This window comes from Gastrolobium bilobum, unplaced genomic scaffold (assembly GCF_033153095.1).
Source record: "Gastrolobium bilobum isolate Gb01-03AN ecotype WA unplaced genomic scaffold, APGP_CSIRO_Gbil_v1 utg26468, whole genome shotgun sequence".
NCBI lineage: Eukaryota > Viridiplantae > Streptophyta > Magnoliopsida > Fabales > Fabaceae > Gastrolobium > Gastrolobium bilobum.
In genome coordinates, this window is record NW_026898419.1 from 97714 (window position 1) to 124270 (window position 26557).

The 26557-nt window shown below is 39.7% G+C and overlaps 3 protein-coding genes across 3 annotated transcripts; 1 reads left to right on the forward strand and 2 right to left on the reverse strand.

The window, feature by feature from the left end:
* The first annotated feature begins 4235 nt into the window (after window positions 1-4235).
* On the forward strand, window positions 4236-5849 carry LOC133316127 (uncharacterized). Its single transcript, XM_061517842.1, has 2 exons — window positions 4236-4558; window positions 4754-5849. Exons 1-2 carry the CDS (start codon window positions 4236-4238, stop codon window positions 5847-5849), a joined length of 1419 nt encoding a protein of 472 aa, XP_061373826.1.
* Window positions 5850-8033: 2184 nt separating this feature from the next.
* On the reverse strand, window positions 8034-10180 carry LOC133316128 (uncharacterized). Its single transcript, XM_061517843.1, has 8 exons — window positions 9986-10180; window positions 9774-9886; window positions 9556-9682; window positions 9167-9445; window positions 8967-9086; window positions 8665-8869; window positions 8438-8564; window positions 8034-8049 (listed from the first exon to the last, which is right to left on the reverse strand). Exons 1-8 carry the CDS (start codon window positions 10178-10180, stop codon window positions 8034-8036), a joined length of 1182 nt encoding a protein of 393 aa, XP_061373827.1.
* Window positions 10181-10385: 205 nt separating this feature from the next.
* Window positions 10386-13769, reverse strand: LOC133316129 (uncharacterized). The gene is made up of 3 exons (XM_061517844.1): window positions 11701-13769; window positions 11318-11623; window positions 10386-11226 (listed from the first exon to the last, which is right to left on the reverse strand). The coding sequence occupies exons 1-3, from the start codon at window positions 13767-13769 to the stop codon at window positions 10386-10388; spliced, it is 3216 nt and encodes a 1071-aa protein (XP_061373828.1).
* Between the last annotated feature and the right edge of the window lie 12788 nt (window positions 13770-26557).

Sequence of the window (26557 nt, forward strand, 5' to 3'; positions counted from 1 at the left end):
AATTTCATAGAACTGATTTAACTAAAACCGATTGAGGCTTTTACCAAAAAAAAAAAAAAAACGAATGAAGTTGGACCAATTTAAGTGCACAATTAATGCTAGAACCGGACAGGTTAGGAATTCGGTTTCAGATGAACCGGTTAGACCAATCAATATCAATTTTCATAACTTGGTTCAGGAAATTAAATAACAATATATTTTTGCATAGGCAAAAAGACCTATCTTAAGCACACTTACAACTTTACAAGTAAAAACCTCTTATTAGGGCGCCTAACATAGGTTTGTGGCTGTAAGAAAAATTGCTCAAAATAATAGATCAATAGCGCCTCCAAGCTGAGAGCAAATGACAATGATTTCAGTAAAGGTATCCGATGCTGTAAAGTTGAAGTGGTATGAAACCAAATAAAAGTAGTAGAAAAGAACAGTATGATATGTAAGAAAGATAAGAAGCTTTGACATATAAATTGATAAATTTGTGATTAGATTCAATTGTACTCAACGAACCACATAATGACACCAAAAATGAGATAACAATCTCTCTATACAGCGTGGATGCATTCATTGTAGGCCCTCATCACATCATTTATTCCCGACATGTTAAACACATAGCTCCAACAAATAAGCCACTCCATTGTTATCTCTCTTAGCCATCATGCATTGAAGTTTGGTGTACACATATTCCTTGCTTATATCCCAAGTTAAATTATTGATTCTACATATTCAGGCTCAATGTGTAAAACATCACAAGAAAATAATTAATGGGTGGTTTTCATTGTCAAAGATACTGACAGATGGGACGGTTTGGACAAGGAACTTTTTAAAAATGAGAGGGTTCCCTTTGGTAGGGCAACAATTAAGGAAGAATGGCATTGTTGCGCTTTGGTGGGGTATGTATGACTATGCAGATGTATATGCCCACCTTGATTGGGTTGGGTCCATCTAGGACAAGGTCTTATCCATCGAGTTCACAAATTGGCAAACTAATGTAGTCTCTATACTTTGTTTTGTTGTTCTTATGGACCTGGAAAAGACCCACATATGCAAGCAGCCTAATCAGCACAAGTTCAAAGGTAAGCTCTATAAATAGGAGCTAAAGATCACAGGTATGACTGATCTCTCTAACCCTATTTATGCAATCACGACAGTGCACACACACACCCCTTCAGGCTACAGCCATCATATAGTATGTAGTGATTCGCTGTCCCCGAGATACATAATTCATAGGTATCTAGAGAGAGAGAGCCTTAGATCCAACATCAAAGACCCGACTTACGATCGGACATATCTGCCTAAGGCAGAACATTGACGCCGTCTGTGGGGAGACTTTTTCCCACTATTATGTGATCAAAGGCCGTGATGGCAAGGATGACAAGAAGTGGATTTCGGCAACCCTCAAGATCGAATTCCAGAATCCAGCCAATCTCTCCTATCAGGGAGGATCCTACGGATCATCGGCAGATAGATACTGATGCAGTGCATGTTAGTGATGTGCACTCTGATTCGGCATCAACCCCAGCCGTCAATCCGGACGCCCCATACGTGCAAGGCTTGCACCCAATGGAGGAACGGACGACGGATGTCGTGCAGGTACCAAATCGTGAAGTTGGTGATACTCGGGTAACAGATCTGGCAGTTGCCGCGGTACTTCGAAGAATGGAAGAGATGGAGTGTAGGCACGAGCTTGAAAGGGAGGAAGGTGCCAGACAGATGCGAGAGGTGGAGGCTCGAGTAGGTCAAGCCACTAACCCGAACCCGGAACATGCTATAACCCGGGTTATGAATGACCTGAGGATCACCAACATCCAGGAGAACCCCGGTAGAACCCAGACTCAGGGGAGAAACACTGGAAATGGCGAAGGCCGACCTCAAGGAAGCATTCCCAACGTGGTTCACAATGCGGGACCGGAAGTTCGCAACAACGATGAGGGGCAACCAGAAAAGCTAGGAGAAAATCATCAATCCTCAGATTGGAGACGCCCATCTCGAAATCTGAACCCAAACGATGTATCTGGAGTCTATAGGAGGAAATATCACAGGGGACAATACAATGATAGCCCATTCGCGGACGAGATCGTGGAGGCACCATTTCCAGAAAACCTCAATTTATCCGAAATTCTGAAATACGATGGAACGCAAGACCCCCAAGTGCATTTGGATGCCTTTGACACGGCAATGTACATTAAGGGAATTGAAGAGCCGCTGATAACTCGACTATTTGCAACCACGCTGACGGGAGCAGCTCAGTCATGGTTTTTGTCTTTACCGGCGGGATCCATTAGATCGTTTGAAGAGTTCGGAGGAAGATTCTTGCTGAATTTTGCTACAAGCAAAAAACAGCCAAAGTCCGAGTTCGCACTGGGAAAAATAAAACAACAACCTGGTGAAACTTTGCAGAAGTATTTAGACCGCTTTAAAATGGCCGCCTTGCAAGTTCCCGGGCTATCAGAAAACATTAATCTACATTTAGTGATTGCCGGACTGCAAGGATCCTCCAGGTTGGCTAAATCTGTATACAAAGATCCAATCCGAACTCTAGTTGAGTTCACTACACGGTCCAAAAAATATTTGGAGCTCGAACAGATGGAAATTGAAAATGCAGACCCAAGGCATCACCTCGGCCAGGCAGAGAAACTTGGAAGTCGAAAGCAAAGTGATTTCCGGGGTAAGAGGCCATAAAAGAAAGTTCCAACCAAAGTAAGGTTTGACAGATATGCGCCTCTGAATTCATCCAGATCACAAATCTGGAGGGAGGTGGCATCCACGGAAATGAAGAAGGTGGATAGGCCTCGGCCATTGCTGAATCCAGCCGGGCTTGACCAATCTCAGTACTGTGCATTTCATGATGGCCCCGGTCACACCACTGATGAATGCTGGGATCTCAGAGATGCAATTGAAAGGTATATCAGAGAAGGAAAGTTACGCTAGTATCTGATAAGAACTCAAGGGTGGAAGAATAATAAGAAGAGAAGAGGAGGGCGGCCTATGAGCCTGCCTCGAGAAAAAAGATTCAGGGAAGAGGGCCGAGGTAAGAAGCCGAACAAAGAAGAAGATGAGTTCATAGAACCAGAATTTGAGTGCAATGTGATTAGTGGAGCTTTCGGTGGAGGGGGCGATACCATGAATGCCAGGAGGAAGTACTTGAGAGAAGTGCTTTCAATACGAGAGCGACCTAAGTTCAAAGAAACTGAACCAGAAGCACCATTATTGTATTTCACTAAGAAGGAATTGGAGGATGTAATGTCGGGATACGTTGACGGGTTAGTTATCACCGAAACGTTAGTCAATAGTAAAGTCAAAAAGATGTTCGTGGATAACGGCAGCTGTGCCGACATAATCCTATGGCAGACATTCCAGAAAATGAACCTGGATGTAGAAGATTTGAAACCCTGCAACACGGCTTTGATTGCATTCAATGGCCGTAACACTATTCCTAAAGGATACATTGACCTGCGGCTTACTCTGGGAACGAAGGAGGCCTACAAGTCAGAACGGATAAGATTCATAGTAGCTGATTTCCCTTCGGAGTATAACGTAATTCTGGGAAGACCAACTATCCATGATTGGGATATACTGGTTTCCACCAAGCATCAGAAGCTCAAGATGATTGGAAAGCAGAACACGGTCATCACCATTGTTGGGGATCAAAAGGAATCTCGGGACTGCTACTTCAAGTCGGTTAGGGCAGTGAGTAATGACTTTAAAACACCAGACGAGATAAACCCTGGTGGTAAGCAGGATAGTTCAAGACAGAAGGAAAAGAAACCAATTAATATGGTAGAGTTGGACATGATGGACGACACTCAAATCCCGAGGCCAGAACCTGATGGAGAGCTGGAAGAGGTAATCATTGGACAGGAAACTCAAACAGCCAAGATCAGAAAGGGTTGGCAAATGAGGACAAAGTCTGACTTATTGAGTGCCTAAGGAGGAACACATATGTTTTTGCTTGGAAATCCTCAGAAATTCAAGGAGTGGACCCTCGTTTTTGTTGTCACAAGCTTACAGTATACCCAGGATCTAAGCCAGTAGCCCAGAAGAAAAGGAAGCTCAGCTCGGAACGTCGGCAAGTACTGGAAGATCATGTAAAGGAGTTGCTGGAGGCAGGGTTTATTAGAGAAATACAGTACACAACCTGGCTATCCAACGTGGTAATGGTCAAAAAGCTAAATGGGAAATGAATAGTGTGTACAGACTACACAGATCTGAATAAAGTATGTCCTAAAGATGCATACCCCATGCCCAATATAGATCAGCTCGTGGATAACTCATCCGGGTTCCAGATGCTATCCTTCATGGATGCATATTCGGGATATAATCAGATCCCACTACACCCTGAAGACCAAGAGAAAACTGCTTTCATCGCAGAGAAGGCAAACTATTGTTATAATGTGATGCCCTTCAGACTGAAGAATTCAGGGGCCACTTACCAAAGAATGATGAACCAGGTGTTCGTAGACCAGCTCGACAAGAATGTGGAAGTTTACATAGATGACATGATAGTCAAATCAATTAATTCAGCAATGCACATTGAGGATCTGGAGCAGACCTTTAACAAATTGTGAAAACATAGCATTCGGTTAAACCCGGCTAAATGTGCTTTTGGAGTCCTCGCGAGAAAATTTCTAGGATTTATGCTGACTCACAGGGGCATAGAAGCTAACCCAGACAAGTGCAGAGCCGTGCTGGAAATGAAGGCTCCGGCAGGCAAAAAGAAGATCTAACAGTTGACAGGAAGGCTAGCTTCTCTCACTAGGTTTTTGCCTCGGTCTGCGGAAACGGCATTACCCTTTTTCAAGCTATTCCGAAAGGAGGTGCAATATGGGTGGACTTCGGAGTGTGAGGTGGCATTTCAAGAAATTAAAAAGCAGCTGGCATCACCACCAGTTTTATCCAGTCCAAGAGATGCGGAGCCATTGATAATATATCTTTCTGTGGGAGATGTTGTTGTTAGCTCGGTCCTAGTTCAAGAAAATGAAGAGGGACAACAACCAATTTACTTCGTAAGTCGGCTCTTGCAGGGAGCAGAGCTCCGTTATCAGAAGTTAGAGAAGGTGGCTTTTTCCTTACTAATCTCAGCTAGAAGACTTAGAGCATATTTTCAAGGACACCGGATTGTAGTCAGGTCAGACTTGCCAATTCGGCAAATCTTGCATAAGCCGGACTTAGCAGGAAGAATGATGGCTTGGGCTGTGGAATTATCAGAATTTGATATAGTTTTTGAAAGCCGAAAAACGATCAAATCTCAAGCACTGGCATATTTTGTTAGAGAGCTTACTTCAATCCAAAAAGAGAGCTCAACAAACCTAGACACCTGGAAAATCTACGTGGATGGATCCTCAAACTCCAAAGGCAGCGGGGCCAGAGTGATAATTGAGAACCCGGAAGGGGTTTCGGTTGAATACTCCATGCAAATGAATTTTGAAACATCAAACAACCAGGCAGAATATGAAGCATTCATAGCCGGGCTTCAGCAGGCCAAGGAGCTCGGAGCAAGGAGACTGCAAATCTATAGTGATTCGCAACTGGTCACCTCCCAGATTACAGGTTGCTATCAAGCTAAAGGACCTTTGTTAGCAAAATACTTGGATTCTGCAAGACAGTTAATGGCGGAGTTCGAAAAAGTAGAGGTCAGTTATATTCCAAGGAATGAAAATAGCAGGGCTGATATACTATCAAAGCTGGCAAGCACTAATGGTTGGGGAAACCACAGGACGGTGGTTGAGCAGAATATCCCAGAACCTACATGTGTCATGCAGATAATTGAAGGCAAAGATTGGCGCGGCGCCGTCATTGACTTCATAGAAAACGGGTCGCTCCCCCAAAAAAGAAGAAGCTCAGAAGCTGGTTAAGGACGCAACATTATACACAATGGTAGAAGGGAAACTTTACAAAAAAAGAGCCTATTCCCCTCTACTAATATGTCTAAGCTCGGATAGAGCGAAATATGTCCTATCTGAAATCCATGAGGGGATAAATGGCCAGCACGTTGGAGGCAAGGCACTAGCTCGGAAAGCTCTCAGAGCAGGCTATTTCTGGCCATCTATGAGTCATGATGCGAAGGAACATGTGTAGAAATGCAATCAATGCCAGAAGCACGGTAAGAACCTGTTGGCACCACCAGAAGAGTTAAGTCTGATCACAGCTCCATGGCCGTTCTTTAAATGGGGGATGGACCTTTTGCGCCCATTTGCAGCGGCTGAAGGACAATTAAAATGGTTAATAGTGGCTGTCGATTACTTTACTAAATGGATAGAAGCAGAGCCAGTGGAAACAATTACCACGGCAAGGGTGCAACGTTTCTTCGAAAGGAACTTGATCTGCAGATTTGGAATGCCAGCCGAGGTGGTTACCGACAACGGGACCCAATTCACAAGTAAGACTTTCAAGAAATTAATGGCAAATCTATACATCCGGCATCGTCTTGCATCTGTTGAACATCCTCAGTCCAACGGACAAGCCGAGGCGACAAATCAGGTTATCATAGACGGGTTACGCAAGAGAATGGAGCAATGTGCCAAGGGGAAGTGGGTAGAAGAACTATGGTATGTACTATGGGGATACAGAACTACGATGCAAACTTCTACTGGAGAAAGCCCGTTCAGGTTAACCTACGGTACCGAGGCCATGATCCAGGTGGAATTAGGAGAACCATCATGGCGAAGGATCCAAGCTTTATCACAAAAAAAAAGAGAATAGTAACAAAATAGTTGTGGAGCTGGATTTGATAGATGGAGCTCGGGTCACTGCTCATTGTAAAAATGTTGCGGCAAAGTAAAACGTGGCAAACCGATTCAACAAAAAGGTAAGGCCGCAGTCATTTGCGGTGGGAGAGTTGGTTCTTCGAAGGGCAGATATCGGAGGAAAAAACGCAACTGAAGGAAAATTGGCTCCAAGATGGGAAGGACCATACAAAGTTAAAGCCAAATTATCAAAAGGAGCTTATGTGTTGGAAACCCCACAGGGGAAGCAAGTCAAAAGGACTTGGAACGCGGACAAATTGAAGAAATATTTTAGTTGAAAAAATCTTACTCATAAATTGTAGTTTATATTTCAAGTTCAATAAATTGATAAATCAAGTGTTTTTCAGAAGCTCGTTTCCAGAAGAAATCCGAGGTAATTGAACCTTCTTGCCTAAGGGCAATACGGAGTTCTAGCCCGGTTTATAATGTCGAGGTATTTGAACCCTCTTGCCTACGGGCAGGACAGAGTACTAGCCCGACAAACAACGTCGAGGTAATTGAACCCTCTTGCTTAAGGGCAAGACAGAGTTCTAGCCCGGCTCATAATGTCGAGGTATTTGAACCCTCTTGCCTACGGGCAAGATGGATTTCTAGCCCGACAAACAACGTCGAGGTAATTGAACCCTCTTGCCTAAGGGCAAGACAGAGTTCTAGCCCGGCTCATAATCACTACTAGAAAATTGGGTTTTTGTGATGGGCATTTTCCATCGCAAAACAGGTAATATCGGTCGCAAACTCCATTTGCGACGGAATTTGCGATTGAAAAAAGCCGTCGATAAAAGCCTCATCGCAAACTAATTTTGTGACGGCATTTTGTTGTTATGAAATCCGACGCAATTTGTGACCGAAAAAAACGTCACAAAACACTTATTTTCCATCGCAAAATGCTGACATGAATACTTGGAATACCATCGCAATTTGAAACAGAATTCTCGTCGCAAAATTATCCATCACAAAGTAACTTAGGAAAGAACCCATCGCAAAGTTTGCGATGGAAATATATTACAACACCGTCGCAGATTTGCGATGGAATTTTTGAAAATCCCATCGCAAAATTTGGATGCAATGAAAATCCCATCGCAAATAATCACAAGAGATTGCGACGGGAATATATTATAATACCGTCGAAAAACTTAGTCAAAAAATATAAAAAAACGTCCAAAATTTGTGATGGAATAGTGAAAAATACCATCGCAAATTTTTCAAAGAAACAATAATCTACGAAAATTGCGATGGAAAGTCCATGAATTTCCGTCGCAAAATTATAAAAATTAAAAAATAAATAAATTTAAATTAATTTATTTCAAACCTGTAAACAGTACAACCATAGCAAAAATACTTATGTCTCATTAAAATGAAATAACTATGAAATTATAATCTCATACAAACTAACAAATTATAATCTCATACAAACTAACAAATTATAATCCCATATAAACCAACACTATAATCTCATACAAACCAACTTATAATCTCATACAATTAGAAAAATGTATCAAAAAAGTAGTCATAAACAAAAGTTTCGAATACATCATGAGGTAGGGGTGTGCGATGAGGATGGGGATGAGGATGAGGAGTGTACAGTCTTCTTCTTCTTCATCATCTTTTTCTGCTTCTTCTTCTCTTTCTTCTTCTCCATTTTGTTCAGTAATTTCTGCAACAGATTATCCGTCTTTTTCTGTTTCTCCTTTTGTTGCCTTAGCTCGGTGTCCATTTTATCCCTTTGCTGCTGTAATTCGGCTTCCATTTTTTCTTTTTGCTCCTTTTGTTGCTGCAATTCTGCCTCCAATTTAGCTGTCACTTCTCGCATTACAGCAAGCTCATCTGTAATAATAAGAACACATGCTTAGGTCAATTGTTTTGTATTTAATTTAAATGGAGTAGGGAGTGAAATTTTGAAACAATTAACTATAAATGCCTTTACCTTCGGAAACACTTGGAAGTTGTCTGGAGGGGCGCTTGGTGCTCTTCATGCTGCTAGCAGATGCTCCTAGGCCAAAAATTCTTCCCTTTTTATTAAATGGCTCAGTCGCCTTAATGAAGAGTTCATTGCTATCGACCTGAGAGGAGGCGGTTCCATCGTCTGTCACTTGTGTTTGTGTCTCCTCTTGGAGCTTTTGGAATCCCTCCTACAAGCAAGAAAAAAAAGAAAACAAAATATGGTGCAACCACGAAGTGAATTAAACGCTAATAAATCAAACAAACATATGGTAACTAATAACTTACCGCTATTTGTCTAGATGTGTTGTTAAGCCACCGTCGAGTCCCTGCTTCAGACTCTTGTGTGTGGGTTCTCTGAAATGTAGCAAACTCAACCTGATCTGGGGGCACCTCCCCAGAAGCTTGCTACAAATAAAAATTGGCATCATTAATTAATTACAAGTGCAAAATATAGAATACCGAGATAAAAAATTATGCACACTTACAATTCTTCTCTTATGCTTGGAGATAGAAATGCAGCCGCCAACATAAGTGCCTTCTTCCATGTGCGACCTATTCTGCTTGTTTCGGGCGGACCTTGCCTGAAAGCCCTCATCTACAGCCCAGTTTTCCAACATGATACGCTTAGCTTCAGAATGACACCAAGAGTTATCACCCTTGTCATACCTCAAATTGTGCATTTTGTTAGCATACCCTTTTCCAACCTTAAATTTGAAAGCAGCTATCAAATCGGCACGGTGTTCGGGCAACCACCTGAAGTTGTTCTACAAATATTTCAAGAGACAAGTGATTAGTGCACATTATCATGTATGAGATTAATTTAAAATGCATGTTGATAAAAATGGTATAGTAACCAAAATATGGGAAAACTTACCAAGAAAGAATCACGCCAAGCATCTTTTTGGTTGGGTGGAACATCTTTCCAAAAACCCCATGTGTGGGTGTAATTTCGAAAAATCATATTGTTCAGGTATTTGTTGGGTTCTTTATATGGGTAGAACCTGATAGTAAAAATAAATCAAAATATTAGCATATAAACAACAGGGTTAAAAATAAAGAAATTAGTACCTTATTGTAACAAAGAAAACTTACTCGGTTTTCCCTAACGGACGAATCCAAACCTTTTTGGTGACGGGATCAACTGATCCCCACAATGGCTCCTCGGCAAAAGAAGTATCTCCCACACAAGAGGAAGGGGACGGATCCTACAAAAGTCAAATAAGTTATCCATTCAAGCAGTTAGTGTCAAAAATTATAATTAAAATATTAATATTTAACTTATTCCAATTGGAGTTAGTTTTAACCTGCTCGGGCACGCCCAAAAGTGTAGGAGGAGTGGGAGGAAGACCAATGGGACCCATAACAGAGTCGGTAGTAGAGGGGGAGGATGATAAGCGTGTGGGAGGCATCACAAGCTCTATCCTATCTCCTCTGCTGGCGGTGATAGGACGGGCACGTCCTCTACTGCATGCACCTATGCCAGGCTGAGAATGATCCATCTGCAAAGCTTTATAAAAATAATGTTTGAATATGTACAAAATAATATGCAATACCTCGCCATAAACAAGTTACTAATGAGCTCTATCATAAATAATCGAAGCGCAATGAAATGTTCGGAACAACAATCTCAATAAAGTTTACAAGTCAAGGCAAATTGATAAATGTCTTTAGCATAACAAACATCAATAAACATATGGAGGATGATCATTCGGATGAATCCTGTTCTTCTACTTCTTCTTGTGCGCCTTCCTCTGGAGTCTCATATTCGTCCAATTCAGGTTCACTATCTGAATAAGTCTCTTGTTCGTCATCATCTGATTCCTCATTCCCCTCATGGATAGGAATCATGTCTACCTCTGCAGCAGAATCAAAGAGATTGATTGGCACATCATCTTCTACAATATTTACAGGAAGTAAATCTCCCACATTAGCTTGAAATGGTTCAGATAATTCATTTGTTTGGGACTCTTTGGACTCCGGGATAATATTTCGAGCTTTGGTTTTGATAACTGCCATCCACCCTTGTGAGGCTGTAGGGTATGATGTATAATAAACTTGTTCGGCCTGCTGAGCAAGTATGAATGGGTCATATCCCACTGTATATCTCCTTGACTGATGAACTTCAACGTTGCCATATTTATCAACTTTTGTCCCACGTGGAGTGTTATCAAACCAGTCACACTTAAACAAAGTCACCTTATTTCCCCCCCTGTAATCCAATTGAATTATGTCAAGTAGCTTCCCATAGTAGTCATCCTCAGTACCGTCGACCAGGCCACCTCGAACAGATACACCATAGTTACAACAAGATGTATTTACATTCGCTTCTATAGTTGCAAACCTGTACCCATTGATGATATATTTTCTTAACCGTTTGACAATTGTTGCAGCTCCGTCAGCTAAACTCCATGCAACATCATGTGCAGCTGATGTGTTCGCAACGAAGTGCTCTCGAAACCATACAGGAAACCGAGAGGAAATGAGCTGATCAAGTTCAGATTTTGGCCAGCTGGAATTATTGGAGCGGAACCATTTGGAGAAGAGACTATAATAAAAAAATGATCATTATTCTTATCCCCTCTTAACCACAGACAGTCATAACATTTGGCACCAATTTAAAAAAAATAAAATCTCACTCAATGTAGGGAGCAGCCTCTGAACAGTTGTTTAGAATGTACCACTCCGCTACTTGCTTATCTCTTCCTTCAAGATTTGACTTACTTGTCGTTCCTACGACACGTCCTGGATAATTAAATATTGATATTTGACCACTCGTATCACCGCCATCATCGTTTCGAGGGGCTCCTCTCCATCTTGATATGTATTCAGTGGGATAATAGTACGATGCAAATTTACTTGCCTCTTCGATGAGATACTTTTCAGCAATTGAGCCTTCAACGTAATTTTGATTGCTGATCTTATCCTTCAGTGTTTTTAAAAATCTACAAGCACAAGAAAAGTGTACTGTTATAAACTAAGCATTATGTGGCTCAACTAAACACATTAAACAGAATCTTACCTCTCGAACGGATACATCCATCTATATTGTTGCGGACCTCCAACCCTTGCCTCGTAAGCCAAGTGAACAGGCAAATGTTCCATTGAGTCAAAAAAGGTCGGAGGAAATATCATCTCCAGCTTGCATAGCATTATTGGCACGCTTGCCTCCAGATGCCGTAACCTTTCAGCATTAAGCTGAGAAGCACAAATCTCTCTAAAGAACATTGAAAATTCAGTAAGTATACTCCATACATGTTTAGGCAATGCTTTGAAGGCCCACGGCAACAATCTCTGAAAGAAAACATGACAATCATGACTTTTCATCCCGAATAACTTTGCCTCATTCATGTCAACACACCTCGACAACTTTGACGCATAACCATCTGGGAGTTTTAGATCTTTAACCCAACGCAACAATTCTAATTTCTTGTCCTTGTTCAGTGTATATGGTGCTCTAGGTTTGAAAGTCCGTCCCCTGGTGTCCTCAACCAAATGCAAATCCGGCCTTACGCAAATGTTAGCTATATCTAGTCTTGCATTTAGAGTGTCCTTCGTTGATCCTTTGGTGTCCATCACAGTGTATAGAATATTGCAAAACACGTTCCTCTCAATATGCATTACATCAAGGTTATGTCTTAACAATTGATCTTTCCAATACGGTAGATCCCAAAAGATGCTGCGTTTGTTCCAATGGTGATCTACGCCATACCCCTCTACTTCATTCAAAGCGGGTGCCTCTTCAACACTTGGAATATGCTTCACCCTCTCCCATATGTCATTGCCACTTAAAGGATGGATTGCACCTGACCTTTCAACTCTCCCTTTCTTGAAGGCATTTTTATTTTTCCTATACGGATGGTTGTGTGGCAGAAATCTCCGATGAGTGTCAAACCAACAAACCTTGCGACTATTTTGCAAGGTAAAACCGACATTACGTTCTAAGCAAACCGGACATGCAAGTTTCCCCGATGTCTGCCATCCACTTAACATCCCATATGCAGGAAAATCATTTATTGTCCACATTAAGGCGGCCCGCATCGTGAAATTCTGCCTCAATGATACATCATACGTCAGAACCCCTTCACTCCACAACATCTTCAACTCGTCTATCAGAGGCCTAAGGTATACATCTATATTCTTTTTTGGATTGGAGGGTCCAGGGATTAATACTGTAAGGAATAAAAACTCTCTTCGCATGCACATGGAAGGTGGGAAATTATACGGAGTCACAATCACAGGCCAACAAGAATAATTTCTACCCGTTTGTTTGAAAGGAGCGAACCCATCCGAACATAAACCAAGACGGACATTACGAGGATCCGTTGCAAACAAAGGATTTTCCTCGTCAAAATGCATCCAAGCTTCGGCATCGGATGGATGCGTCACAAATTTGTCATCCCTATGATGCTCCCGGTGCCATCTCATGTGACCAGCTGTTTGTTCCGAAGAATACAATCTTTGAAGCCTAGGCACGAGAGGAAAGTACCACATCTTGCTAAACACTTTGCGGCTTGTGTTCTTGCCATTCCTCACAATATTGTATCTGTCATGTTTACAAAACTCACAGTTAGTGCGATCAGCATTTTCCTTGTAATACAGCATACAACCGTTTGGGCAGCAATGAATCTTTTGACATCCTAGCCCGAGCGCTTTCACCTTTTTTTTTGCTTGGTAAAAATCCTTCGACAAATTATTGTTCTTGGGAACAACTCGACCCATGAACTGCATCCATTCGTTGTAAGCAGCCTCAGACATTCGATGATCACTCTTCAAGGAAAGTGTTGCTAGGGTAGCAGATAATGATGTGTGTTCACTAGCTTCATGGTGTTCGCAACCATCCCATAATGGACGTCGCGCATCTTGAAGCATTTTGTAGAACCTTTCAGCTTCCGGATTAGGATCCTCAGGCATGTTATTAGCTTCAGTATGAGTACCGGGATCAAAATGTTGCCCAATCGACGGTCCTGCTGCATCCATAATCAACTGTTCATATTCATTGTGGTTTTTTCGTTGACTACTTTCCCCATAATAACCACTTGGTGTGTGTTGAATCTCCCCATGGTGATACCAACATTCATAACCCTCCATGAAGCCCTTGCGACACAGATGCACCCTGACGTGGTCCGTACTTTGAAATTTCATACACTTACACTTCACACACGGACAACTGATATCCTTACTTGGTGGTACTCTTCGATCCCATGCGAACTGGATGAACGTTTCTAAACCGTCAAGGAAGGCTCTAGTTATTTGTCTTCTATTATTCAGACGATTGTACATCCAACTCCTATCATTACCGCCTTCCATACTCCTGACTTTATAAAAAATTAACAAACATTTTGCATTAAATTAATGAAGTAAGTGGAAAACAAACACATGCATTCATCAGGGGACAATTGCAGCAAGCAACCAGAGAATTAGGATAGTACACCAGAAGATGGGGACATATATTCAGAGGGAACATCCAAAGAATGGGAAAGTACACAAGAAGATAGGGACATATTACAGAACATGGGGATAACATATATAAAATTTCATCGCAATGCAAACACACAATTACATGCCGTAACATATGTAATTTGTTACCTCAAACGACAGATAAAGATATGAAAGAAACGTCGGTGTGAATCAAGCACTATCCAGCTGCGCAAAAAAAAACCAACCATTAGCATTCATAGTACTTATGTATCAACTTTTAGGGTTAGGGCTATAGTGTGAAAATATATGCTTATGTATTTTTTAAGTAGATTCTTTTATCTTAGTTTGTTATTAAGTGGATTCCTTTATTTTTTTCCCTTGCATTCTTCTGGTTTTTTTCTGTTATTACAAAAATGAATCAAAGACTAATTATATACTTCAATATATATTTAATATAATCATTTAAATTACGGTAAGTAAGTCTTTTATTTTTTTCACCATCATCAACCTATTATATAGAACAACAGAAAAATGTGGTCCTCCTTAATTTTCTGGATATCTAGCAAAAAGTACAGCACATAAATAAATGGGTTAAAAACTAAACAATAAAAGCTAACTATGTGTGCTTCTATTTGGATGTGCTTCCGGAAGAGGCAGACAAAAAAAAAGAAAGATAAATGCCTTATTAAAAACTGAACAGGATTCTACATGCAGAGGTGTAGTAATAATTATTTTTATTCTAGGTAATAATATCAATTCAACCATATAAGGAAAGGTCGATAAGCTTAATATTCAAATCAATTTTTCATGACAAGATATTTCATATTTGATATCATATATTATAAACTACAATAGGCAAGCGCATATAGCAAACATTCAGAAGACTTTTTTCATTGTAATACTAAGTTACTTATTATAAGTTACTTACTAATCATACCAAGCTACAAAATAAAATAAAAGTTGGACAAGATAACAGGTAGATATGCCTCTGCCCTCATCTTTAAAGCATGGAATTATTAAGAGGAGAAAATAATTGTGGGAACTTAACTCCATCTCCTACCTTCCTTTTTATAAGATATTAAATATTGTTTTTGTTTTTTTGTATGTCAAAGGGATCAAAGTCCCAAAAAGAAAAAAAGATAAACAAAGCTAACTAAAGTCAACGAAGCAGGGTAAGGAAGCCCCAACAAAAATTACAAAAAGTGCATTAAGCCAAAAAAGGAAACCTTCAATTTGCCTCTGGAGCTTGAAATAATCGGCTCTTAAAAAATGAAATTCAGTATGTATTAAGATATCAAACCAATGAATATTCAGTATGTATTATCCTGAATATGAAGAAAAATGAAATTCTAGTTGCAGCATACTCAAAGAAATTATACTTAAAAAATAAGAGCAATGGTACTACAATGAGTAATAGTATATATAAAGAAGAAAGAAAACATAGGATTACAACAAGTTCTTATTTATCATTAAATTATTCATCATGAATAGTGCATATGGAGTTGCACGTACACGGATTAAAGACAACCCCACAACCTTCACCAACCCATCCTCATCCTTGAGCCACCGACAACCAAGACCCAGCCCCACATCCTCCAAACCTCACTGCCACCCACAGCCATTATTTTCACATTCGGCTAGCCTCCCTCAACCGATCCACCATTCACCGCCTCACCACCATCATACAAACCCAACCCCCAATCCTTCGAATCCAACCACTGTTCCCCCTTCCTCTTTTCAGATTTTTTTTTAAGACCCACAAACTCCACCACTAAACCCAAATCATGCGTCGATTAAGATAGAGTAACATAAAAAAAAAATCATCTTTACAATCACTACAGATCCATCAAAACATATATAGCAACACCCTAATCATAAAAAAAAAATTAATAACAACAAGAAAGACAGAGGACTGAGTGCAGAATCAACTTACGAATTGGTATGAAATGGACACCGACGGAGCGAAGAAGAAGAGGAAGAAAAGACCGAAACAAGAAAGAGTAACTCGGAGTCGGGAGCGTGTAACACGAGTAAGGACTAAGGAGTGGGACTAAGGAGTAAGACTAAGGAGTAACTCGCTGGTTTGGAGGCTCTTTGCGCTGCCCCTTCTCGCTGTTTTGGTCACACGAGCTCGTGATGGTAGATGGTGGCTGCACTTCTCAATCAATGAAACAATAAAATTAGGGTTTCATTTTAATTTGAGATTGGGCCAGGGGTTGGATCATTTAGTGTGGGCTAAAAGTGAACTTCAACTTTGTACTAAAAAATAATAACAAATGTGAGTTCGTGCAACAACACTTTCCTTTAATATATTTTATCTATTTTTCAAATGAGTAAGATATAAAATAATATATATATATATATATATATATATATATTTGTGCAACAACAACTTTTATTTAAATATGTATTTCACTGTCTACCAAAAAAAAAATGTATTTCACTGTCTACCAAAAAAAAATGTATTTCACTTATTTAAAATATAAAACATAATAAATCATTTTTATATTTGAATAAAATGGGATTATAATTAAATATTAATCATTAATTATTTATAATATATATTTTTATGTAAATAAAACTAAATTATTGAATACTAAATATAATATATACTTCATAAATTAAATTTTTTATTTAATATCAAATTGTGTCCCAACGTGTCGAAATATGATATTTTTTAGAATTAACGTGTCGGCGTGTCGTGTCGTGTCCCGTGTCCCGTGTCCGTGTCCGTGCATCATAGGTTGTAGCTAGGGGTGTTAAACGAGCCAGGGGCCTTTGGCTCGGCTCGTGAAGGTCTGAGCTTACATGTATAAAATTGATTGTTGGACCCAAGCTTGGACTTGTATAAAAGCTCGTTTAATAAAAAGGCCTCAGGCTCCAATTCAAAAGCTCGGACTTAGAGCCTCTAGATCTCAGGCTTGCTTAATATATTATTATTATTATTTTTTATACTACTTGTGATAGTCCTCTCTCTTCTCAATTTATTTCATCCCATTTTATTAATTAAACAGACTTTTTGAATGATTTTATTTTATATTATGCTATTTGGATATACATTAAATTTATGAATATTTATGGAATTACTAGTGCTGTTGATTGTATATTTTGTTTGGATAAATTTTTGTTGTCTTATTACACAGGCTAACAGGCTAAACTAGGCTTTTATTTTTTGTAAATGAGTCAGGCCGCAGACTTATATTATATTCGTAACAGGTAACAGGCTAAGGCCAGTCTGACATATTTGAACACAGGCTCGGCCCGTTAAGACCAAAGCTCGGCTCGGCTCGTTAACACCCCTAGTTGTAGGAAACACCACTTATCTTTTTACTCATCTTGCTCTTGCATGCATTAAAGATAAAAAACAGAAGGACTTTAAGATAAAAGAGGAATTTTTACCGTGTTGAATTTTGTAGCACATATCCTATTTATACGCGAAAAAATTTAAGCAAAGTTACCCGAAAAGTGCTACACCAGGAACTAACACAAAAGGGCTACAAACCAACGACAAACTCACATGGAATTTGTGGGGATTGTCCAAACCTTATAGAAATCAAACCCACCATTCCCAGACTCAAAACTTTGATTTTTTTTAAAAAAAAAAATTAAGTCATCGGCTTTCTTTTATAAGGTATTTCTTATAATACTACAAGCTGGACTATATCATATTATTTATTTTAAATAAAATAACTATAATTATTATTATAATAATTTTAAATAATAAAATAATATTATTTCAATGTTTAGTGGCATTAAGAAAATAAATGCTATCATACACATCCAGGCATATATACAAATCCACACGCGTGCACATATATACATACACACGCACACATGGCATCACCCACATGTGTGACCAAGAAAACCCATTTCATTTCATCATTTCTCTCATCCAAACATGAAAAAACCCCTCACTTTTCTCCATTATTGGAAGCTACTATTGAAGGGGCTAGGAGGATATGAGTATAATAAACTGCACTATTAAATTGAATAATTAGGAATGAATCCAAACAATACACGAAATAGAAGGATTCCACAAACTGTGCAGGTGTCAGACTATACAGTATGAAATTTGAAAGCCATCGCAAAATCCGTCGCAGATATTCAATCCATTTCACAATCTTCTAGTACAGAAAATCCATTGCAAAACCTATCGCAATTTGCGATGGAAAATGATTCCATCGCAAAAGAAGAGCCTTTTTTAAATTTTGAAATTTGGAAAACTCGCAATTTTAATCTAAATCTGAACGCCACCGCAAAACTAGTCGAAATTTGCGATGGAAACTGATTCCATCGCAAAAGGAAAGAGGCTTTTTAAAATTTTACAATTTGGAAAACGCGCAATTTTAATATATATCTGAATGCCATCGCAAAGTCAGTCGCAAATATTCAATCTATTTCACAATCTTCTAGTCTAGGAAATCCGTAGCAAAACCCGTCGCAATTTGCGATGGAAACTGATTCCATCGCAAAAGGAGAGCCATCTTTAAAGTTTTGAAATTTGGAAAATGCGCAATTTTAGTATTTATCCGAATGCGATCGCAAATTCCGTCGCAGGCTATATCCAGATTTTCCTTCACAAAGTCCATCGCAATCTGCGACGAGTTTACTGTAAGTGCCGTCACAATTTTCCTTCTCAAAATTTGCATCCGATATACCCGTCGCAAAACTTTTCATCGCAATAAGCCGTCGCAAGTTATCCATATTTGCGACGGAATATATTCCCGTCCGAATTTGGGACGGTATTTGTGATGGAAATGCGACGATTTTTGCGACTGGTGTTTTTGACGGTACTGTAGCTCCATTTCCGCCGCGATTGTTGTTCCGTTGCAAAGTTCGTTGCAATTGGCGATGGTGATATTTCCATCGCAATATCCATCACAATTTGTGATCGAAAATATTCCATCGCAAAATTCTGTCACTGTTTATGGATTTTCTAGTAGTGAATGTCGAGGTATTTGAACCATCTTGCCTACGGGCAAGACGGAGTTCTAGCCCGACAAACAACGTCGAGGTAATTGAACCCTCTTGCCTAAGGGCAAGACGAAGTTCTAGCCCGACAAAAAACGTCGAGGTAATTGAACTCTCTTGCCTAAGGGCAAGATGGAGTTCTAGCCCGACTCATAATGTCGAGGTATTTGAACCCTCTTGCCTACGGGCAAGACAGAGTTCTAGCCCGACAAACAACGTCGAGGTAGTTGAACCCTCTTTCCTAAGGGCAAGACAGAGTTCTAGCCCGACCACTAAAGTCGAGGTATTTGAACCCTCTTGCTAACAAGCACGATTGGCGTTCTAGCCCGTCTAGCCTAAGGGCAAACTACCGAATAAGTATCAACCTTGCCAAAATGAGCAAGGGAGGCATGCTAGCCTAACAAGTTAAGGCGGGAAATTAGGGTGACACCTTTAATTCCCTAACATCCTTACAAAAAGAAGCTAGTCAAACAATAAATACCAGAGTACATCAACAAGGGCATGGAACTAAATTCACACTATCAGTCAAAGAAATCTAAAAACAGGAAGAGTTATCGAAATTATCAAAAAGCAAGAGAACAACAAATTACATGGTAAACTGGCATTCCGGCTCTTCACTCTGGACCGTCATTATGCATTATTTCCCGCATCTCGGCATCGAACTCGGCTCCAGCTGCCTCCATCGCTGAAGTGATCCCGACAGCCTCTACCCCTGAAGTCATCCCAACTTGCGAGGTGCTACTTTCAGGCATGTTCTGGATAGTTAAAAGAGGGGGGATATAAACCCCACCACGAATGTAGCCAAAGCAGTCTAGCTGGTCGAGCTTCAAGGGAAATTCGGGGTTAAAATACCTTACCTGGTTAACACCATTTTTAAAGGCACTAATGGCGGCCTTTTCAAGAGCAGATCGGTTGAAATCATAAGCCGTTTGCAATTTCTGAAGATTCGACTTCAATTTGTCGTTCTCCGCAGTCAGACCTGCAACCTTTAAATCCTTCTCCTTCAAAGCGTCTGATTGTTCTTTGAAATAACTTACAATGCTATCTTTATCAGCAGACACATTGAGGGCATCAGAGATAAACTTCAGGTCTGCCTGCGAATTCTCCAAAGAAGTCTTCAATTCGGCCGCGTTGTTGGTTAAACTCTCGTTGTCACGAATAGCCTGGCCATGCCTCACCCGGAGTTCACCAAGCTCCTCAATAGTTTCGGCATGCTTCTCCAGCAGCAAGGAATACGGTTTTACTAAGGAAGCAGTTTTCAAAGTGTATAATTCTTCCTTCTGGAGCTCCTCCATCTCGGCTCTCGAGATAATTCCAGAGCCAAAAAACGCAGCAGGAGGAAGGATTACACCCTGGAACTCGGCAGTTACCCCTGATTCCCACAATGCTCCCCTCCTAAGTCTAGTTGGGAGAGCGGCGGGGGCAGGTGTACCCCGAGGAAGAGTGATCACGGCATGTGTATCGCCACCACTAGTCGAAATCAGAGAGGTTGGATTTGCATCAGTCTCCATATTCTCACAGTCATCAGTAAAATCCAGAATGGAGACACCAGAATTGAAAGCCGGAGTATAAGCTGCGGCAACCGGACTAACCGTCCTTGGCCTTTTTGAAGGTGGTGCAGGTGGCACAGAGGTTTGGCCTGTCAAAGACAAAATATAACCTGGACCGGGCCCTTCTTCTTCTTCGTCAAAATTCATGTCGGAATCTGCAAATAAAAACAAAGTTATAACAGTAACAGGAAAACAACCGAAATAACAAAGTTTTAATAGCATAAGGCATACTGGTGGGTTCTGAGTTGGAATGAGATTTGGCGACTAAAGAGGCCGCGCTCAGATGACCCTTGGATCCCACATGGGCCAACAAAGCCTTGGCATTGGCTTTATCTTCTCGTGACAGACTCAGCTTGAAATCGGCAGGCCTGCGAAGGTGATGATCCTGAGACCAATAGAGGGGAAAGATGGGTTCCCCATCTTCACCAATGAACCACGGTTTCTCCCCCACCTCGGCAACCACCTTAAAGAAATAGGTTTTGAAGCCCTTGAAAGAGTCGTTGTATACGGAAAATAGTTTCCGTGGGGGTTTGCTAGAACGACCTTGAATGCTACTCCATCCCTTAAGTTCAGGAGGTTCCGAGCCGGTACGCGAGGTATAAACGATAAAAAAATACAAGAACAAGGGGACAGTGCATAGCAGGGACAAAGAGCTGCACAACTGTTCGAAAGCAACAATGTAAGCCCAACCATTGGGGTGAATCTGGGTTGGCGCGAGAAGTAGGTGATTTAAAAGCTGTATCTTGAATGGGGAAAAGGGGAACCGAATCCCAATCTTCGTCACAAGATCTCGGTAGAAAAAGAAGAAGTGTGGTTCTGCAGGGTTCCGCCTTGAACAGACGGGCTCATCATCTGCAAGAGTAAAGGTATTAAAACTGACCGGGTTACCGATTGGGAGCCCGAATACCTCTTCAGTGGACACCTCGGACGCAAAACTCAGAACTTCCTCTATAACCCATGGATACTGAGTGCGGAGATCGCTGGTCACGGGGGCAGAACCTTTCTTGGCTGGGTTCACCTCGGCTTCCTGGGCTCGGCTTCCACGACCACGGATTGGGGGGGGGGGGTAGACGAGGAGGCCCCTTTGTTTCCACTACCTCGGTAGTCGCCTAATAAAGCAGCTTGAGTCTCTTCCTCGGTTTGAGGCCGACCATACAGCTAGAACCTAGGTCTAGGAGGCAAACTCTGGATGAACCTTTCCTCTTCTGCTGCATGTCGTTCCTCCTCCTCAGCATCAATTTCATCAATACGGCCAAAAACTCGAGGGCAGGTGGGCCTCGGTCGAACAGTAAAATTCCTCTCACCCATACCAGGAAGAGTTTCAAGAAAGAATACACAGGAGATGACCAGGCAACAGTAAAATCTTATACACGCAACATAAGGCAAATGTGGAAAGTTTAATCAGACAGAAACAATGTGACATGATATGGATGCAAATTGCCATATGCAATTAAATACGGAAGATATGCAAATGGACACAAATAAATGGAAAGCATCACAGAGCCAAAATCCACGGTCAAAGCCGAAAGTAAAGAAAGAATAAACCAGAGAGGAAGGAAAGGGGTTGAGATTACCTGCGAAGAGTAGCTTCAAGGAAGAGGGAAGATGGCAAACGTCACAGAGAAACAAGGCAAATGAGGGTGAGTGGCTCTGAACAGTGTGACTCTGGGTGATGGAAGTGGTAAGCAATGTAAGTGAAATCAAAAGCTTAGGACCCGCGAAAACCAAGAGGCAAGGGTAACAAGGTCATTTGAGGATAGACAGGACAGTTGAGGGACATTGCTTCAAAAGTAATTAATGCTAAAACGGCGAAGAGCACACGATATCACACGTTGCGTCTGTTGAGGGGGTATACGTGGAAAAAGTAATCATCACGTGGAAGAGAAACCGTTTCTCACATTTTCAACAGTCATTTAAACGGCAGTCAGTGCGATCGTTCGCTGCGCTGCCGAAATAAACGACCGAGTTTCCTAGTCTAAGATGATCAGAGAACCAGGACCATGGTAGAGTAACCCGGGTGTGCTAGGCGATAAAGCATCCCGGATACGAGTGTGCTTGGAGAAACCTGAGGAAGCTTTCTTTGACCGAGTTATTAAGCCGAGGTAACAAGAAAACTGGGCAGATAGCCAACGACCGGGCTAAAGCACTTACAACAATAGACCTGACTTGGACATCCCGGCAACCTGAAGACTTAGTCTACCGGGCTGGGGGACAACTGTTATGGACCTGGGAAAGGCCCACGTATGCAAGCAGCCCAATCAGCACAAGCCCAAAGGTAAGCTCTATAAATAGGAGCTAGAGACCACATGTATGACTGATTTCTCTAACCCTATTTTATGCAATCACGACAGTGCACACACACACCCCTTCAGGCTATGGCCATCATATAGTGTGTAGTGATTCGCTGTCCCTGAGATACCTAATACATAGGTATCTAGAGAGAGAGCCCTAGATCCAACATCAAAGACCCAACTTACGTCATGTGGCGAGCAATCGGCAATTGGGCACCACAAGCCTCTTTTAATGAAGATGGAAAAGTTTTGATATACTTTGTATTAATTGAACCCACTTTGAACAGACACTAGCATTATAGTTATAGGTTAAGTTTATATAACTGTGTTACCATATATAATTTTAATTTCATCACTTGTAATTTATTGTAGTTAATTCTGTTGGCACAAAACCTTCCAAATGGTAGATATCAGGTTCGTAACATTACGTTATTATTTAGCTTAAATAATAATTGTATATATACACTATTTACTTTGTTTAGTTATAAGTTTTATTAATATAAAATTGCGAATAATAAGCGTTCTGTTCAAGACGCAAGATTAATTTGGTGGATACGATTTTGGATAGAATGGAGGTAGCTGATGATTACAAGTTTTAATAAGCGCAGCGACAAATAATGGTGGGGGTGCTTGCACTTGTGAGGCGTTGGGTTGGGGGTACTTCCACTCGTTGTGGAATATCATGGCACAAACTTTTGAGGCCTTGTGGCTGTGTCATCTGGATAACTATTTGTCAAAAGGAACGACACAAGAAATAAAGTCACAAGTTAATATCACATATATAATAGCATAGTGATATCGAACCAAACCATAAAAGGAAAAACTCAGTTCAACCCAATTTTTTAATATTAATTGTCTCTATACATAAAATTTACCCAATGAGTAGCTAAATTGACAAGTTGAGTAGAGTGGGAAAAGAACCTGAGTTCGATTCTCGTTAAATATATCTCTGGGGAGGGACGATGAGCTTTAATTGTGACTACGCTCCTACTAGAGATTAGTCACGTAGTCAGTTCAAAGAATTGAAGTTTATGAGAATATCCGAAAGGCCAACTAACCTAAAAAAGATTAAAAGAAAAATAAATTTAATCGACGAGCACAAAAATTTCAACCGATAATTTTTTGAATTTTATATTTTTACACTCACATCTTACATGGTATAATATATAAGTACGAATTATATAAATATGACATTACGCATTATACCAAATAAATAATGTGACAAGACTTTGAAAAAGGGTGCATGAAAGTTGTGGATTGTATATTTCGCAAGAGGCAAATGTGTTTGATTAATGAGTACATATATGGTAATGAGTTTTTTTTAACTAATTATTGTTGAGCTATATACAATCCGTAATTGATGTAATTTTGATTGTGTTAGCAATTATAGAAATTAATTGTAAATAGAATTGATTGATAGGGAGACATCAATTCTCTGATTAACTAATTTGATTTTGATTGTGTTAGCAATTATAGGAATTAATTATAAATAGAATCGATTGATAGGAGCAATCAATTCTCTGATTTTAATTTTATTTTTTAGAGTAATTTATGGCTTGATTGAAGCCCAAAATTAATATATATCATTACCTTTGTACAAAAGAAGTAATACACAGAATCCATTGTTTAACAATTATAATTTTGAGAAAATTGTTTGTTATTTTAAATAACATAAAGTTATGTCATTTTAAGAGAGATGGACACAAAATAATATTTTTATTTAAAATTTAAATTAAAAAACCACCCACTTTCTCTCTCCTATGATTTTTATTTTTTTGTGTCTATCTCCCTCCTAAAATGACATAACTTATGTGATTTAAAATGATAAACACCAAACCCTTATATTTTTGAGTCAATTTCTATGTTGATTGAAACTAAATTTTTCTCCAAATATTTCTAAAAAAACGCATTCTTATATCAATTTAAGATATTCTTTAACAAACCACTTTTTATAAATGCTCTTGAGTTTAATTTCTCTTAAGTAAAATAATAATGATAATATCATTTTATTTATTGTACTACCTACATTTTGTTTATATAAAGCATATAAATTTAAAAACTACAATGTTAAATTCCATATGTACCGGTGGATATGTATGAAAAATATAACTCCATCCATTTCAACGATGATGTATGAAAATACTTATTTGCTCCACTGAAATATAATGCTCTAATTAAAAGGTTATCTGATAGTGGTGGCTAGGGGTGAAAGTGGGCTGGGCTGGCCAAACTTTACTCTGAAAAGCCCAAGCCTATGTCAAAAAATTTCAATTTGACCTGACCCAAGCCTAGTATAAGTCTAACTGTTAGCCTGACTTGGCCCGTTTATAAAAAAACAAACGGCCTGGCCTAGCCCGTTGGCCTGTTAATTTTTAACTTCCAAGCAGAACCATGAATCAACTTTACAAAATACTCAAATTTTGTTGCTAAATCAAAAATCATAATTTCAATGTCCAAACAGAATCATGAATCACAACAAAACTCATACAATCTGCATTTAAGTCACTTTCAAAAGCAAAATGCTGAAACTAAATAATAGGGGTGTTAACGGGCCGAGCCGAGCCGAGCTTCGGTCTTAAAAGGCTAAGCTTGTGTTTAAATCTGTCAGTCTGACCAAGCCTGTTACCTGTTATGTATATAATTTCAGCCTGAGGCCTGTCTTATTTACAAAAATAAAAGCTTGATTTAGCCTGTTTAAAAAAAATAAGACAGCAGAAATTTATCCAAACAAAATATACAATCAAAGCACTAGTAATTTCACAAATATTCATAAATTTAATGTATATCCAAATAGCATAATATAAAACAAAATCATTCAAAAACTCTGTTTAATTAATAAAATGAGAAGAAATGGATTGAGGAGAGAGAGGGCTATCACAAGTAGTATAAAAAATAAAAAATAAAAAATAAAAAATAAAAAATAAAAAATAAAAAATAAAAATAAAAAATTAAAATATTAGGTCAGCCTGAGAGTCTCTAAGGCCGAGCTTTTGAATTGAAGCTTGAGGCTTTTTTATTAAACGAGCTTTTATACAAGTCCAGCCTTGTTCCAACAATCAATTTTAGACATGTAAGCTCAAGCCTTCACGAGCCGAGCCAAAGACCCCTGTAAGGCCCCTGGCTCGTTTAGCACCCCTACTAAATAACATATATTTCATCATATCCAACAAACAAATTCATACTATGTAAATTAAAATAACTACATGAATCCAACAACACATCATGATGCTTGTAGTAAGTATAACCTATCCCAAAAACCTTTTAATATAATCATATACACAATCTAACATGGTGAGATGTTGGTTCCTCCTATATAAGAAATAAATTCAGATTTCTATTAAAATATAATTGAATATAATTAAGTTGTAAATAATTGCAATTGATTAAATTTATATCTTTTTTTTCTTCAAGGCATACTTATTTTATATTATTTTTTTTAAAATAAATAGTATAATATAGGCCGGCCTGTAGGCTTATAGGCTTGGCTTTGTGAAAGTGGGCTACGACCTTTTTATTAAACAAGCTTTTTCAAGGTCCAAGCCCGGCCTATTTTACAAAATATACTAGGTCAGGACTAGCCTAACATAGGCCGAGCCATAGGCCCCTGTAGGCTGGCCCGACCCAATTTCACCCCTAGTGGTGGCTC